The sequence below is a fragment of the Oncorhynchus gorbuscha genome, linkage group LG16, assembly GCF_021184085.1.
Source record: "Oncorhynchus gorbuscha isolate QuinsamMale2020 ecotype Even-year linkage group LG16, OgorEven_v1.0, whole genome shotgun sequence".
Taxonomy (NCBI): Eukaryota; Metazoa; Chordata; class Actinopteri; order Salmoniformes; family Salmonidae; genus Oncorhynchus; species Oncorhynchus gorbuscha.
Window position 1 is genome coordinate 28,436,743 of NC_060188.1, and position 18,333 is coordinate 28,455,075.

The 18,333-nt window shown below is 42.3% G+C and overlaps 1 protein-coding gene across 1 annotated transcript; it reads left to right on the top strand.

The window, feature by feature from the left end:
• The first annotated feature begins 8,791 nt into the window (after window positions 1-8,791).
• LOC124000301 (WAS/WASL-interacting protein family member 2-like) lies at window positions 8,792-15,384 on the top strand. The gene is given in 8 exon segments (XM_046306573.1): window positions 8,792-8,836; window positions 8,839-8,859; window positions 9,918-10,050; window positions 10,293-10,430; window positions 10,989-11,666; window positions 12,084-12,281; window positions 12,681-12,782; window positions 12,958-15,384. Coding segments are annotated over 8 exon segments (1,356 nt in total). The 3' UTR covers window positions 12,999-15,384.
• The last annotated feature ends 2,949 nt before the right edge of the window (window positions 15,385-18,333 follow it).

Below are 18,333 nucleotides of genomic sequence, written 5' to 3' on the forward strand. Positions count from 1 at the left end.
ATTTTTTTTGTGAAGAATCAACAACAAGTGGGACACAATCATGAAGTGGAACGACATTTATTGGATATTTCAAACTTTTTCAACAAATCAAAAACTGAAAAATTGGCCGTGCAAAATGATTCAGCCCCCTTAAGTTAATACTTTGTAGCACCACCTTTTGCTGCGATTACAGCTGTAAGTCACTTGGGGTATGTCTCTATCAGTTTTGCACATCGAGAGACTGAAATTTTTTCCCATTCCTCCTTGCAAAACAGCTCGAGCTCAGTGAGGTTGGATGGAGAGCATTTGTGAACAGCAGTTTTCAGTTCTTTCCACAGATTCTCGATTGGATTCAGGTCTGGACTTTGACTTGGCCATTCTAACACCTGGATATGTTTATTTTTGAACCATTCCATTGTAGATTTTGCTTTATGTTTTGGATCATTGTCTTGTTGGAAGAAAAATCTCCGTCCCAGTCTCAGGTCTTTTGCAGACTCCATCAGGTTTTCTTCCAGAATGGTCCTGTATTTGGCTCCATCCATCTTCCCATCAATTTTAACCATCTTCCCTGTCCCTGCTGAAGAAAAGCAGGCCCAAACCATGATGCTGCCACCACCATGTTTGACAGTGGGGATGGTGTGTTCAGGGTGATGAGCTGTGTTGCTTTTACACAAAAACATAACGTTTTGCATTGTTGCCAAAAATTTCAATTTTGGTTTCATCTGACCAGAGCACCTTCTTCCACATGTTTGGTGTGTCTCCCAGGTGGCTTGTGGCAAACTTTAAACGACACTTTTTATGGATATCTTTAAGAAATGGCTTTCTTTTTGCCACTCTTCCATAAAGGTCAGATTTGTGCAATATACGACTGATTGTTGTCCTATGGACAGAGTCTCCCACCTCAGCTGTAGATCTCTGCAGTTCATCCAGAGTGATCATGGGCCTCTTGGCTGCATCTCTGATCAGTCTTCTCCTTGTATGAGCTGAAAGTTTAGAGGGACGGCCAGGTCCTGGTAGATTTGCAGTGGTCTGATACTCCTTCCATTTCAATATTATCGCTTGCACAGTGCTCCTTGGGATGTTTAAAGCTTGGGAAATATTTTTGTATCCAAATCCGGCTTTAAACTTCTTCACAACAGTATCTCGGACCTGCCTGGTGTGTTCCTTGTTCTTCATGATGCTCTCTGCGCTTTTAACGGACCTCTGAGACTATCACAGTGCAGGTGCATTTATACGGAGACTTGATTACACACAGGTGGATTGTATTTATCATCATTAGTCATTTAGGTCAACATTGGATCATTCAGAGATCCTCACTGAACTTCTGGAGAGTTTGCAGCACTGAAAGTAAAGGGGCTGAATAATTTTGCACACTCAATTTTTCAGTTTTTGATTTGTTAAAAAGGTTTGAAATATCCAATAAATGTTGTTCCACTTCATGATTGTGTCCCACTTGTTGTTGATTCTTCACAAAAAAATACAGTTTTATATCTTTATGTTTGAAGCCTAAAATGTGGCAAAAGGTCGCAAAGTTCAAGAGGGCCGAATACTTTCGCAAGGCACTGTATGCATCGCCGTTTAATACATTGCGCTTCAACATAAAATGTGTGTATGATCCTAAATGTCATGTCTGGCAGGCCCGCACCCTTTTACAGCTACTACAACGGACGTTTCCTCAAAGTATGTACGTCGTTGTGGAGGAGGTGTTTTTTTTAATGTCTTGATTTGGGGGGGGGGGGGTTCTGAGGTAAGAGGCAGGGGAAGAATGCCAAAGAGATTTATTTTGTGACGATGATAATCATATAGCTTTCTGTTTATTTTCTATTTTGATTGGGTGGGGGGCTGTGTGGGGGGAAGCAGTAATCGTGATCCTGTTTGTAGAGTGTGTGTTCCATGGCGACCCCGCTGCACATTCCTACCTTCCAAACGATAGGAAAGGCAAAGAGAAATGAGGGATGATAGAAGGATGATGTCGATAAGCGATGAGTGTACCATACGAATGAAGGGGAAATTAACACTATGAATATGCATTTTTACAGAACATTTTTAGTTTGAAACTTTTTTTCAAATAAAACAAACTATATTAACTAGCCTGTCTCCTGTGTATTTGTATGGCTAATTGGATCCTATTTAGCCCTGAGGTTATTGTTGCTTTCACTCACTGTCAGTCAAGCAAGGTCCAAACCCCAGACTATAAAACCCATTGCAGGCTGGTGGTGAAGAATCCAAAGGAAACTCTGTCTTACAGCGCCCTCATGTGTCCCTAAAAGGCAGGATATCGGCCCTCTCAGAGTACCACATTCGGGTTTCAAATAGTAAAAACAACCCAAAGCTTATGATAAATACAGTGATAACTAACCCCTATTCATCTGTGCATGTAACAGAGGGAGATCGTACCGGATAAAACTCACCCACGGCTTGAAACGGTGCCATTTAATCGGAAAGGGGTCACGGCTCCAATGTAACCTCCATTACTGTGCGTCACACGTGCCAAGTGAGAACCAGTGTGAAATAACGTGTATAGAGAGAAGGTAGAGATTCAGCATTGATTGTTGGGATAGGATTTCCCGGACAACATAAGAGAAAGGAGGCAGTCTGTCTGTGTGTGTTTGTGTGCGTTAGTGTCGTCTTCATACAGTACAGGCATACTGCCACCAAGTGGTTGTTGTGGTAGTTCACGGCTGGGCACGGTGTCTGACATTTCCATCTCACACCTGACTCCTTCACTATTTGGAAAGCATGAAATTGAAGGGAAAAGTCTATAGTGCACCCCAGAATATGAAGATGGGTACAACTAGAAGTTGCCCTCTTGCTTATTAAAGATAGTGTTTTAGTTACACATAATGCAGATGCTTAGATGATGTGTGGTGTAGTTTCTTCCGAACCTCCCCCAACCTTGCATTCAAGAACAAGATTTTCAGCCAGAATGATTGTTGCTGTCATAAGAATGTATAAATTGCCTCATGTAACACAGCATCATTCGATACCATTACAGAGAAGTTCTTCTAGCCTGCCTCCATTTTGATATACACTCCAAGATCATGGATAAATGAAGATGTCTTAGTCAGGCAGTTCACCAACGGAGGTGTCATAATACCCATTAAACCTAGCAGTCAAACAGGGAAATGATTCCAATCATTTTGACACCATACATTTTTACCACAGGGGATTTTAGAAACACTTAAAAAAGGGCTGTGTTTTATGTAGGCTTACCCTGGCCTGACGTTTTGATAACCATATAAATTTCTCTCGGACAAGGTGACTTTTATCAATATTTTCTGCTCTATTTACTCTCAGATTCCAAAATGCTAATTACTATCAACGTAGTATACAAATCCCTGCAAGTTCCTGCGTGTCATCTCTAGCTGACACCTTTGCTAACAGGTATCGTGTCAATTTAAAACTTGCACAAGACACTTCACAGAATTGTCCGGACATGCCAAAAGCCCTGAGTGATGCCAACTTTAATCTTTGGCATACTCTAGGAATCAGGACCTTTTCAGACCTATTTCATCAGAAAACCACTGCACTGAAATCCTTTCAAGAGCTCTGCAGTGAATTCAATGTGCCAAGATCCCATTAAAAAAAATATTCAAATTAGACACGTCATTTCCTCATTTACTTCCAAGAGGAGGTTTAGAGCTCAGCTGAATGTTGATGAAACCCTTCTTGTCACAGCACAATCCATTAAAGGCTAAATCTCCTATATCTATACTCCTTTCTGAGAAAGGAGGCTCCTCCTTTACTCCTTTGAAAATAATTTAGGAAAAGGACCCTGGTCTGACTATCAGTGATGAGTTATGGGCGGAGGTTTGCGACAGGGCATACTGCTCCTCTACTAATGTAAAAATTAACGAATCTAATTACAAATTTTGTACAAATTTTATTACCCTCCAATGAGACTCCATAGAATGAAAACAGACATTTCTCCTACCTGTAAAATATGTACCTCTGAAAGTGGAACCTACAGTGGGGCAAAAAAGTATTTAGTCAGCCACCAATTGTGCAAGTTCTCCCACTTTTAAAAAGATGAGAGAGGCCTGTAATTTTCATCATAGGTGCACTTCAACTATGACAAACAAAATGAGAAACAAAATTCCAGAAAATCACAGAGTAGGATTTTTAATGAATTTATTTGCAAATTATGGTGGAAAATAAGTATTTGGTCACCTACAAACAAGCAAGATTTCTGGCTCTCACAGACCTGTAACTTCTTATTTAAGAGGCTCCTCTGTCCTCCACTCGTTACCTGTATTAATGGCAGCTGTTTGAACTTGTTATCAGTATAAAATACACCTGTCCACAACCTCAAACAGTCACACTCCAAACTCCACTATGGCCAAGACCAAAGAGCTGACAAAGGACACCAGAAACAAAATTGTAGACCTGCACCAGGCTGGGAAGACTGAATCTGCAATAGGTAAGCAGCTTGGTTTGAAGAAATCAACTGTGGGAGCAATTATTAGGAAATGGAAGACATACAAGACCACTGGTAATCTCCCTCGATCTGGGGCTCCACACAAGATCTCACCCCATGGGGTCAAAATGATCACAAGAAGGGTGAGAAAAAATCCCAGAACCACACGGGGGGACCTAGTGAATGACCTGCAGAGAGCTGGGACCAAAGTAACAAAGCCTACCATCAGTAACACACTACGCCGCCAGGGACTCAAATCCTGCAGTGCCAGACGTGTCCCCCTGCTTAAGCCAGTACATGTCCAGGCCCGTCTGAAGTTTGCTAGAGAGCATTTGGATGATCCAGAAGAAGAGTGGGAGAATGTCATATGGTCAGATGAAACCAAAATATAACTTTTTGGTAAAAACTCAACTCGTCATGTTTGGAGGACAAAGAATGCTGAGTTGCATCCAAAGAACACCATACCTACTGTGAAGCATGGGGGTGGAAACATCATGCTTTGGGGCTGTTTTTCTGCAATGGGACCAGGATGACTGATCCATGTAAAGGAAAGAATGGATCGGGCCATGTATCGTGAGATTTTGAGTGAAAACCTCCTTCCATCAGCAAAGGCATTGAAGATGAAACGTGGCTGGGTCATTCAGCATGACAACGATCCCAAACACACCGCCCGGGCAACAAAGGAGTGGCTTCTTAAGAAGCATTTCAAGGTCCTGGAGTGGCCTAGCCAGTCTCCAGATCTCAACCCCATAGAACATCTTTGGAAGGAGTTGAAAGTCTGTGTTGCCCAGCAACAGCCCCAAAACATCACTGCTCTAGAGGAGATCTGCATGGAGGAATGGGCCAAAATACCAGCAACAGTGTGTGAAAACCTTGTGAAGACTTACAGAAAATGTTTGACCTCTGTCATTGCCAACAAAGGGTATTTAGCAAAGTATTGAGATAAACTTTTGTTATTGACCAAATACTTATTTTCCACCATAATTTGCAAATAAATTAATTAAAAATCCTACAATGTGATTTTCTGGATTTTTTTCTAATTTTGTCTGTCATAGTTGAAGTGTACCTATGATGAAAATTACAGGCCTCTCTCATCTTTTTACGTGGGAGAACTTGCACAATTGGTGGCTGACTAAATACTTTTTTGCCCCACTGTATATGCATGTATTTTGGAGCTGTAGAGAGATTGCCAGATTTTGGCAATCTATCCATACTGCTGCACAAAAAAACCTAGATGTACAGTTTGATATGACCCCATGTATCTATCTTCTTAATGCCCAGCAGGACTTTGTTCTTGGTCCTGACAGAGAAAATTTACTTATGACTATTACTTACTTTGCTAAGAAATGTATTATTCTATTGTGGGCCTCTAATACTTCTCCTACATTTAAAATGTGGATTGACCAGATTGACTTTCTCCCTCTTGAAAAGCTCATTTATGACCTCCACAAGAGACAGCCCAAGTTTGATAGACTCTGGCCTCCACTACTCAACTATATTTCAAATTGGACAGAGTGACTGGGGTGATTAGGGAAATGAGCAGATACAGGTTGTGTAAGTTGCTGTAAAAACTAAAAGCTAATTATTTGCTTGTCGTCTCAGCTAAGGCTGGAAATAGCTAATAAGAACCTTCAAAGTGCTGCTGCGGGTTTTTTTAATATATATTATTTTTTTATTTTTTAATAATGATTCTTTATATTCTTCTTTTTATTATTATAATATTTTTTTTTCATTTTCATTATTATTGTTAGTTTTTTATTTTATCATTTAAAAAAAGATACATATTTCTTATATTTTTGTATATATTTATTTTGAATAAAGTCTGTCACATCTGTGAATGTGGAATGTGGTTTGTTGGTTGATTGAAAAACACTTAATAAAACTTTAAATTGAAAGACAATTAAAGTGAAAAAAGTTAGGTAAATATACTACATCTTTATCAATGTCAGAATTTCTGAAATAAATCATTATATCAAAACCATTAAATTGTACAACAGGTGCTTTTTTCTTTGTAACAAAGTTCTGTATGTCAATCCCAAAAATTCTACTATAAATACAGGCAAAAAAACAAATCCAAAATGGTCTTCTTCTGCAATCCACAGAAATCACAATTATAGTCAATATTCAGCTTGAATTCTTCCAAAACATGTTTAACAGGATAAATTCTATGTAACATTTTAAATTAAACTTCCTTTACCTTGTTACTGATACAATATTTGTTAGCAATTTTCCCTGCTTTCCCCCACTGTATAGCACCATAGATATTCGATCAAAACAATCTTGCTGAGGGAATTGTAGTATCACAAACAATATTTCTAATCTGTTTATTACTACATTTATATTTGATGTTAATATTGCAAATGAATATATTTTCATGTAAATCTATATGACTTACATCAACCACAGAGGAATAAAAAATACAACCCCCCTTGGAATCGCATAAAAAACTATTGCATATTATTTTGGGGTTATTGGAATTCTAAATTTGTCAAGAAATTCCCCATATGAGAATAGATATCCATCCTCATTCAATAACTGACCAACCAAAATAATTTTATTCTCAAACCAGTTACGAAATAAATTGACTTATTTTTCAATCGTTTTTAATTTGTTGTTCCATAGAAAGTATCTGTGAAAGGAAAAATGCTGACATCCAAGCTAAAACGGCCTGTTTATGGAATGTGGCCAATTTTACTGCGATTTTATCAACATCATAATTACATCGAAGCAAAAATCAAGTGTTTGAAGTCCTTCTTCACCAAAACGCCACTGTTATTTTTGACTGTATTTTTGACTGTTGTTTTTATTTCTTTACTTACCTATTGTGTAACTAATACATTTTTGCACTGTTGGTTAGAGCCTGTAAGTAAGCATTTCACTGTACCTGTTGTATTCGGCGCACGTGACAAATAAACTTTGATTTGATCGTCTGCATTTGAATATGATGACGTTCTTTTTTATTGACGCCACGAAGCCATCTGACTGACATCTGATAGACCAAATCAACGCGACTTTGAAAAACCCATCTCGACACTTGATCCCACATACTCGGCTCATTTTCCTCCCATTGGAAACGACAGGATTTTTTTTCGACAGGATGTGGTATATCTTAGTAGAACATCTTTGGTAATATTGCTGTCGCTAATATTTATTATCACAACGGGTGATTGCATTGGGAATTCACTTCCTGGATCCACTCGTTGGTGCCTTATTGTCCCCTCCCTGCTCTCCCTGACCCGCAGATATTTCGTTTCCGCAGGGCGGGGGCAATAGGTAGAGCAGAGTGGCTCCGCCCCGAATAAATTAGGGAGTGGAGTGTCTCGCTTTCTTTACCATCTCTGGTACACTGCAGTGTACATTTCCATCTGCACACTTCCATCTTCATTGCTTCAGCAAATCTGTGCTGCAAGTGAAGGCTGTGAGTGTGAATGCAGGAGTGAAATACCAATGGCCAGCTTGAAATGTATAATACACTTGAGATGAAGGAACTACCGAGAACGAAGAAACAAATATGAGTTAAAACGTCAAATATCAAACGAATGGGCTGCTAAGAAAGTCAAGTAAGTGAAGCAATCTAGCTAGCCTGATTAAGCTAACTTGCAAGGGTTGCCAACTCTGGCAGGTTAACCCAGCTAGCTCGCTACAGATTCTGTCGTTAGCTAATATGACAGCCATTAACACATTAGCCGAACATAAAAGCCATGATGAGCTCGCGCCATGTATGCAACTTATATAGCTGAGATTCATAGCTAACGTTACGTTTAGTTAGGATGTATCGTAGCCATGCTTTATTACAATATGCTAGCTAGGTTGAGCTGTTGTGTATGGAGCTAGCTACTTATCCTTTTGCAGCAGGGCCGCCGCGATGGCTTCAAGTTTGTATGTTAATTGGTTAACTAGCTAACGTTAGTTTGTCATCTTGCTAATTTACCTAACGTTAGTCAACTAATTGTTATGCTAACTATTGGCTAATCTGACCTAGCTACCGATGACCAGGTTTATTTGGAGATTTCACACTATTGGATTACTTAACGCTATCTACAGTCGGCTCATTTACATTCCACAGCAGCACTGACCAAACGTTAGATATCTGCGAGCTAGATAGGCCAACTTGCAAATGAAATGAAGACGTCATCAATAACAATGTCACATGAGCCCAGAAGGTTATCTGGTTTTAAATATATTAATAATAATAAGGGAATCCGTCAAATTAAAGGGGACCACCTCTACTTAGCTAACTGTCCTAGTTGACAAAATCATGCTTTACCATTATCAATGGATGAGACTGAAATGTCACTGGATGACTCTGAAACATGTTTTAATGCGTTATTGCAGGTGGTGACAGTTTGTATCTGAGAACCCAGGCCATCCACAAGACTTGTTCAGTGGGTCAAGATGCCGATTCCTCCCCCTCCCCCCTCCACCCCCTGGAGGCCCCCCTCCACCCCCCCACCTTCAACCAGGTAAGAACTTATTGAAGCATGGAAGGTGTCACCTGGATGCAAAAAAATGTTTCCTCTGCAACTGTGTGGGTCTAAGAGAGCACTGTATCAATCAAACCTATGATAGGGACATATTTAATGGGTTTGAGCCATGATGTAGGCCTAGCTCCAAACCATGATGTAGGCTTAGCTCCAGTGTAGTTCGTATGAATTAGTTGTCCAACCAACTTGACAACTCGTAGGTCCCTTTTTCAAAGGGATTTATATTCACTGGTGTTGTGAAGCTGAATTTCTTTCACTTTGTGCGGAGAGCACTACTGAAATCTGAAAAAAAGCTGTTCTCGTGGCCTGTGGTTGTGCGTGCTATCCTCTCCCTGCCAAGCCCAATCAGAGGTTGTGTCACAAATGGCACCCTATTCCCTTTTTATAGTGCACTGCTTTTGACCAGGGCCCATAGGACTCTGGTCAAAAGTAGTACAAAGTAGTACACTATCTAAGAAATAGGGTGCCATTTGGGATGTACGCAGAGCCCTTCTGGTTTAGTCAAGTGATTAGCGCTGCTCGCTCGAGTAATCATCCTCAACATCTAATTCACATAATGAGCAGTGGACCAACCAGGCCAACGCAGACAGGGATGCATAACGCTATGGATTTATGCAATGGACAACTAATTAATGGACTTGATGTGAAGGACTCACGAAATGGTAATCTTATTCAAATGAATTTTGCTGTAGTCCCTATCAAGAACACGTTCTACCCGGCTAATTCCCTTGCACCAACTGTGACGTGGCTTTCTGCAAGCTGCTACCTGTCAGGCTATGTATGATCTCGGTTAGTTACGGGCAAGTTCCAAATTTGAATGACGCCTGTGAAATCGTGACTTGTCCAAAGCACCCGATCTAATGCGTCTCTTTATCTCACGCATCCCGTTGTATCATAACAGATCTACTGTACCGTTCATGTTGTCTGTCCACGAGAAATGAGGTTATGTACTCTGTCTGTTCTCCGGTAGCATAAAGTGTGCTGTGGTGAGCTAAGTAGAGGACTCTCTCTCTTCTCTTTCCTTCCTTCCTTCACAGGGCAACACCACCCCACCCAAGCTCAATCGAGATGAGGCCAAAGGCAGAGGAGCCCTGCTCGGTGACATCCACAAAGGGGCCAAGCTGAAGAAGGTCGGCGTGGTCAATGACAGGAGCGCACCGATCTTAGAAAGTAAGGCCACAGCACCACTAAGGTTCACCCTGGTGTCTCAGATCTACTATTCTGGTAGTGTTTTACTGACTAATCTGATTGGATGGAAGTAAGACGCACAGAACTGATGAGGCTAGTGAAGCACACTCACTGGGGGTCAAGGTTTATTTCGCAGGAGTGAAATGGGAGACCATGAGGGTAATTATGCATATAATAGGTCACTATTGTAATATATGTAATTTAACCTTGTTTTCCCTGTCCAGAGCCTAAAGGAGGTGGTGGTGGTGGTGGTGGTGGTGGTGGTGGTGGTGGTGGTAGTAGTGGAGGAGGCTCGTCAGGGGCCATTCAGCCAATGGGAGGGCTTTTCCAGGCAGGTGTGCCTAAATTACGACCAGTCGGAGGCAAGTATTTAATATCCTAACTGCTATGGTGTCACTTACAAATATTTCTCCAAAAAATCTGGACCGCTGAAGGATTTGTCCGTCAAACTTATATTGGGGGGAGGGTTTAGAACAGCAAATTAATTCCCTGCCATTATATTTATTGCTGGCAAGTTTGAGAGCAAGCTAGTTCGTCAAAGCACGATTGCAATAGGTGAAAAATGAGCACTGGTTTTTGACTGTGTAGGTAGAACAGGTCGTCAGGTTTCAGTGTTGTCATAGGGCAGGGCTGTAAAGATCTGACACAGGCACTGCTGAAGGAGATTTGCTGATTCACAATAATGAGTTCCCTAACCTGCACGTCTGCATTGGTCTTAGATTTCATCATATGAAGGGCAGTGACTTACCATCTGTCAAGGAGAAAATATTAGAAAATGGATTATGATGACTAAAATAACCTAATAATACACTACCGTTCTGTTGTAACTCTGCACTGAGACATGTCCTCATGTTTCTCTGTTCATGTATAAATTCATCTTCATATAAATTGCTCATGACGTGACATTTTTTATGGTGCAGATGGTTCGGTTGGCAGGTCATCCCTGACGCCTCCTGGCACGCGCCCCGCTGCTCCTCGTCCTCCTGTTCGCCAGGACAGCACAGAATGCTCAGCCCAGCAGGCCTCTCCCCCGGAGCACTCCCGATCCCAGAGGCCCTCCCTCCCCGACCTCTCCCGCCCCCTCAGCGGAGGCAGCCCAAACAGTGGCATGAAGCACAGCTCCTCCGCCCCTCCACCTCCTCCCCCTTTTTCTCGCCGGGGTAATGCACCCCCTGCACCGACTCAGAAGGCGCCACCACCCGCCCCCTCCTACAACCGGGAGAAGCCCCTCCCTCCCACGCCAGGACAGAGGGGGACTTCCCCGGTGCCGGCCCGCAACAGCGCCCCTCCTCTGCCTCCTTCTCCCAACATCAACCGGCGGCCCCCGACGTCAGGGGGCTCCTCAGCTTCCTCCTCTTCCTCCTCTCTGGGTCCACCTCCTCCCCCGTACCGCCAGCCCATGACCAACGGCCCCTCCAGCCCGGTTAACGAAGCCGCCCCGGAGCTACCTCAGAGACACAACTCCCTCAGCAAGAAGCCGTCGCCCGGACCCGGACTCACTCCAACCCGGGGGCAAGCTCCACCCCCGCCGCCCTCCCCCTCCCCGCCAGGCGGACGCCCCCCCCCTCCAGTCCGTGAGCCCCCCGGCAGAGGGGCAGGTATGTTCCTACTAGTGCTCTCCTTGTTCCTCTACCTGTAATGGAGCTGTGGGTTTAGGGCCAGCTTTAATGCGTTCTACTGTTTGTGTTATGCATAGTTCAGTTACATAATTCGGTCACATTCTCACTGTGCTGTGTCGCACTATATTTGTTTTTTAACCTCTATCTCCTCTTGTTAATCACCTATCATAATGTGAGGCAAGCGAGGAGAGGTGATTTGTTTATTAGTGTAGAAATTAAATGAGTGTGGAAAAAGCTGTGGCAAGGCGTGGCACTACAGTCAGTATGGTGGCATGTCATGACAGGCCTACAGTGTTTTTCTAGCGTTCCTGTCTTGCTGTTGTATTGTAATGACTGATGGTTAGCCAGTGTGGCTGCTCTGTTATTCCTTAATCACCATATCGTTTGTCTGTACAGCTCCACCCCCACCTGGGTCGACTCAACGAAACGGTGGTCGGGATGCTCCCCCTCCACCACCCCCCTACAGAGGTAGCCCCTCAGAACCTCATAGCCGTGGCAAGCCCCCCCCTCCTCCCTCCCGTACCCCTGCCGGACCCCCGCCCCCTCCCCCACCTATCCGCAATGGACACACCTCCATTTCCCGCTCCTTCGTAGGTGAGTCGTCTTCCTCATACTGCATCACCTGACCTCAAATACGGGTTCCCTCTACATTAACAACCACCTCTCATTTTGTTAGTCAATCTACTTCGGAGTCTTTTGGAATGTATAAAATGTTGCAGTCCTAGTAAGTATTGAATCTGTAAAAGTGAAGGGGAAACTATACATTTGAGTTGGGTGAAGGGTAAACTGGCTGTATTTTATTTATATAGTTTTACAAAATATTGGCTCCTTTGGCTGGATGACTTTGATCAGTACAAAAGAGAGGATTGAACTACCATCACTTCACACTGTTCCCTACTGTTCTTTCCGTCCTCTCCTCCCTCTTGACCTTCAATGGCCTTGACCACCAACCCTGACCTGAACGGTCATCTTCCTAACCTTCTCTCCCTACAGATGACTTTGAGTCCAAGTATTCTTTCCACCCTCTGGATGACTTCCCTGCTCCAGAGGAGTACCGGCACTTCACCAAGATCTACCCCAGCAAAGCCAACAGAGGTGAGGGCTCACTTATCAGTGTGACACAATATGCCAATAAATACTATACACACTATAAACACACGTTCTGGTGCAGAGTACAACAAATGTTTACATGAAAGGAATAGTAATATTTTCCCAAAGGCCTGTAGTTTATTGTAACAGCTTTTTATTGTTTTGACGGTGTCTTTGGCAGTGATGAGGGGAGCTCCTCCTGCACCGCCTGTGGGAAGGTGAACACTGTGAGACCACTTCACTTCTACTGTACAGGAGACAAGGGTTATACACGCACACACACACACACACACTACTTTCTCACATAGAACCTACAGCATATAACATATACCGACATGCTTCTCATTTGATAACATTCCATTTCACTTAAGCTCCATAACCATTCACTCACACGCTCGCCCTTGAGAATAGCCCAGGAATTTATGCAATGGCAGTCATGCTCCATTTTGAAGGTGGAGTTGGCAGCTTACTTATGCCATTCCCAGCCTGTGTCCGCGCGGGTGAACTTGCCCTGGTTTGTCACAAAGGCTTTACTTACCCATTGATGGTGTTTCCAGGCGTGCGTGTGTGTGTGTGGGTGGGTGGGTGGGTGGGGAACACTTTGACACATGGTATGAAAGACATTCACTCCCATACCACACAGACTGTTGCGATTGTCAAAATGGAGAAAAGAAAATGTTCTCCACGTCTTCAGAGTATATGCACTGTGAGAGCCCACATCGCCATGAAACCGGAATGACACCAGTGACTGTACAGCCTGGCTCTAAGTGTCTGAAGGGGATTTACTTTTCTGGGACCACTGCACCCCTTGCTGATGTAGGGAACTGCTACTGTTTGAAAGTTCTCTCAGGTATACGGTTTGTGGAACAGAGAACTGGAGATGACGAAGATGATATTGGAAAGGCATTATTAGATAAGAGATTCTCTCCAAAAGTGCCAACTGAGTCGGACCTGAACTGGGAACAGCACATACCCCCCCCCCCCCATCCTTTCTCCCTGCTGCAAGGCTGTCGTGGTTTCCCTTATGAATGGTGGAATGGACTGATCAAAGCAATAGTTTCATATGTTCTCTGTGATTGTCAGTAATCAACACCTGTGACAGTGGTGATCGTTGGTTTGTGAAAAAGTCTTCCTGTTTAGAATGATGATGCACATGTATGGGATGTTGCAGCAATTTCTCCCTCCCTTCCTCTACGCAGAAGAAAAGACAAACCAGATAGATGCATGTTGTCTTTCTTTTTCAGCTTGTCTGTCTTGACAAAATGCATGAGGGTGATCTTGTTAGTTGTCCTAAATGCACAGCAGAAAGTTATTATGCCTTCTAACACTAGTCTGGGTCACTGAAACCATTTCACGACAACTAACTCATACGAACACAACAACCCTCACTAGTTTAATGACCGAGCCTTTCAAATGCATTGCATGCTACAGGATGCTGAACCAGTACATTGGCACTAAAATACTCAACCCGAACCCAGGCAACGAGTAGGAAGCAATCCAAGCATTTATTGTTCAAAATTGATAGAGAGAAATTATGTTGAGTGGAAAGTAAATGTATGCTTGCAAATACAAACCTTTTCCTGGAACTCAGCAGGATAAGGTTTGTTGATACCTACAAAAGCCACGTGGTGGCAGTATTTGATGATTTTCCATAGGGAGACATGGGACCTACAGCTTGTGATGCAGTACTCCTACAATTTGTCTTTATATTTTTTTTAAACATACAAAGTGTTATTATGGATTTGGCCAATGTTGAGTGAGAGGGCAGTACAGACCTGTATGTATGTATGTCTGTCTAACAATTTTGAGATCTTCTGCTGAGGGTCGAATGGACAAAACAATAACAACGGCCATGTTGTTCAACTCAATCATAGTTGTCTACGTTCTGTCTTTGAAAGAAAACAATCTAATGTAGTCCTTACATTTCTTTGCTTAATGCACTTGTGACCACAAGCCTGAAACAAATGCACATTGTTACACAGGGAGGTGAACCTTTAAGTCTGGTACCTGTCATTTTGTTCCTATTGTTTATGTGTTGTGTGGGGTTAGTCTTGTTCCTTATTTTTAAAACTGCCCTGCAACGTGACCGAACCCCCTTAAACTGTCACTCACTATTCACTTTTTATTTCAACCATTTGCTGGTCTTTTGCCTTATTATTCACTGTTGGAGTCAATTCAGGATTTGTAAAAAAACAAACAAACAAAAAACAAAGCTAATCTAAGTTTATACACCTCATATGGGTTATACGGTAGTCATGGCTATTGTTCTACTTTTAATATGTATAAAGCTTGTAATATAGTGAATAAAACGGGGATGGATAACGGCAGGCTTTTGTCAGAATCCAGCGACAAACTGTTAGTCATCTGCCTTCAGTCCCCCTTTAGATATTCCCTCTCTGTGTCACAGAGGGCCTGTGTGGCCATTCAACAGGAGCAGTATGTACTCACATTGAGAGAACCTCCTTGTTCGTGTCTTCTTCTCATCCCCCATTTCATACTTTCATACTTAGCTTCATCCAGGCCTTGGTTCCTTCTGTACATGTCACCCTTCTGCGTCAGACATGTTGTACCAATTCAATTAAAATGTCAGTGATGGAGGGGAAAAAAAGTCTACTTTTCCTGTCTCTGTCCAGTCCATTGTCATCTTTTATTAGTGACGTTATGTAATAATGTGCCACAGGTTTTGGTTAAAGGGATAGTTCATCCACATTACAAAATGACATTGATTTTATTTTAGGGGGTAGATGGATTGATGGAAGCTACAATGTAATTGTCTGCATCCATTTAAAAATATATATTTTCCTTTGTTACCCTAATTGGAGTAAACTAATGGACAACAACACTTATCTTATACACAAGTATGTGGACACCACTTCAAATGAGTGGATTTGGCTATTTCAGCTATACCTGTTGCTGACGGGTGTCTAAAATTGAGCGCACCGCCATGCACTCTCCATAGCCAAACATTGACTTTCAACGTGGCACAGTCATTGGATGCCACCTTCCAAATTTCTGCCATGCTGGAGCTGCCCCGGTCAACTGTAAGTGCTGTTTATTGTGAAGTGGAAACTTATAGGAGCAACAATGGCTTACCAACAAAGTGGTAGGCCACACAAGCTCACAGAATGGGATCGTTGATTGTTGAAGCACATAAAAATAGTCTATACTCGGTTGCAACACTCACTACCGGGTTCCAAACTGCCTCTGGAAGCAACGTCAGCACGAGAATTGTCCGTCGGGAACTTCATGAAATGTGTTTCCATTGCTGAGCTGCCGCACACAAGCCTAAGATCACCATGCGCAATGCCAAGTGTCGGCTGGGGTGGTATAAAGCTCGCCACCAGTGGACTCTGGAGCAGTGGAAACGTGTTCTCTGGAGTAATGCATAGAGCCAACTGTAAAGTTTGGTGGAGGAGGAATAATGCTCTTGGGCTGTTTTTAATCGATCGGGCTAGGCCCCTTAGTACCAGTGAAGGGAAATCTTACTGCTGTGCTTCCAACTTTGTGGCCACAGTTTGGGGAAGGCCCTTTACTGTTTCAGCATGACAATGCCCCTGCGAGGTCCATACAGAAATGGTTTGTCGAGATCGGTGTGGAAGAACGTGGCTGGCCTGCACAGAGCCCTGACCTCAACCCCATTGAACACCTTTGGGCTCAATTGGAACGTTGTCTGCGAGCCAACGTCAGCGTCCGACCTCAGTCATGCTCTTGTGGCTGAATGGAAGCAAGTCCCCACCGCACTATACCAACATCTTATGGAAAGTCTTCCCAGAAGAGTAGAGGCTGTTATAGCAGCAAAGGAGGCCCAACTTCATATTAATGCCCATGATTTTGGAATGTGATGTTCAACGAGCTGGTGTCTACATACTTTTGGTCATGTAGTGTATATACAATTTACGGACACAATGCATTTTACAATAGTTATCTTGTTTTTAGTCCCACCCTTCAACCCCTCCCGTCTATCTCTTAACACCATCCAGTTTTGATTATGTTTTTCAACTGTGATGTTTCACAAAAGTTCTGAACCTTTCTCATAGTTTCTACAGATTGTAAATTAAAGTTTTTTGGGGGGGTTAAAAGTATTATGTTATTGATCGATTGACTATGACTTTTCAAGTCACCCATCAGTGCTATTTGCAGAGTTACCTGCAGGTAAATGTTGCAATTATTCAGTTATTCCTGTAACCTGCATCCAGAAACAAGCTACATATGGACATAACAGTACATCTGCAGAGCTGGGATGGTTGTATTCCCCATATACAGTGCATTTTAAAGTATTCAGACCCCTGGACTTTTTTACACATTTTGTTAGGTTAAAGCCTTATTTTAAAAAGGCTGAAATGTAACAAAATGTGGAAAAAGTCAAAAGGTCTGAATTATTTTCCTAATGCACTGTATATAACATCGTATTGGTTGCAAAAATGTATAATTTAAAGAGAGAAATTCAAGTTTTGAATCTTTTTGTGTATAAACTCAAACCATGTGCCATGGAATCGGTACATCAAATCTCTTCCCAACTATTTTGCCATCTATATGACACAGTTGTCACTTTTGATTTCTTATATTAAACTTTTTATTTGGCACAATTTCCTTTAACCGATTTTGGTCTTTAATGCAGGGCCGACAGACAAGTTCCTTTCTTTTTCCCAGTTCCACCTGCCTCTTCCATTTTTGTAATAATGCTGCAATTAGTTGGTTGTAATTTTGGGTAGAGCAGACATTTCCATATAATTTTGTTAGATGCATGTGTGACAACTCCATGCAATTAGTATATTGGAGTTTAGCCATAATGGTTTATTATTTGTCTTTTCTCTTGGATTAAACTGAAATTACAACCAACTTTCTACAGCTTATTTTAAAAATAGTAATATAATTACATTTTCAAGTAACCGAAAGTGAGTGGTTGTAATCTGAATAAAGGGAAAAAGGCCATTATTGAACAAGGGGTGAGGCATTGTACTAATCTGTTAGAGAACCCGTTCAGATTTAATTATAACTTTTCTATGACTGAAGCCTTTGAGGTCTAAAATTTTAATTTCTGCCCCCTGAACCATGCTGGTTAAGTGTACCTTGAATTCTAAATAAATCAGTGTCACCAGGAAAGCACGCCCACACCACCTCCATGCTTCACGGTGGAACCACACATGCGGAGATCGTCCGTTCACCTACTCTGCGTCTCACGAAGACATGGCGGTTGGAACCAAAAATCTCAAATTTGGACTCATCAAACCAAAGGACAGATTTCCACTGGTCTAATGTCCATTGCTTGTGTTTCTTGGCTCAAGCAAGTCTTCTTATTGGTGTCCTTTTAATATTGGTTTCTTTTCAGCAATTCAAACATGAAGACCTGATTCACTCAGTCTCCTCTGAACAGTTGATGTGTCTGTGACTTGAACTCTGGAAAGCATTTATTTGGGCTGCAATCTGAGGTGCAGTTAACTCTAATGAACTTATCCTCATCATAGCGCTTGATGGTTTTTGCGACTGCACTTGAAGAAACTTTAAAAGTTCTTAATATTCTGCATTGACGGACTGTTTCTCTGCTTATTTGAGCCGT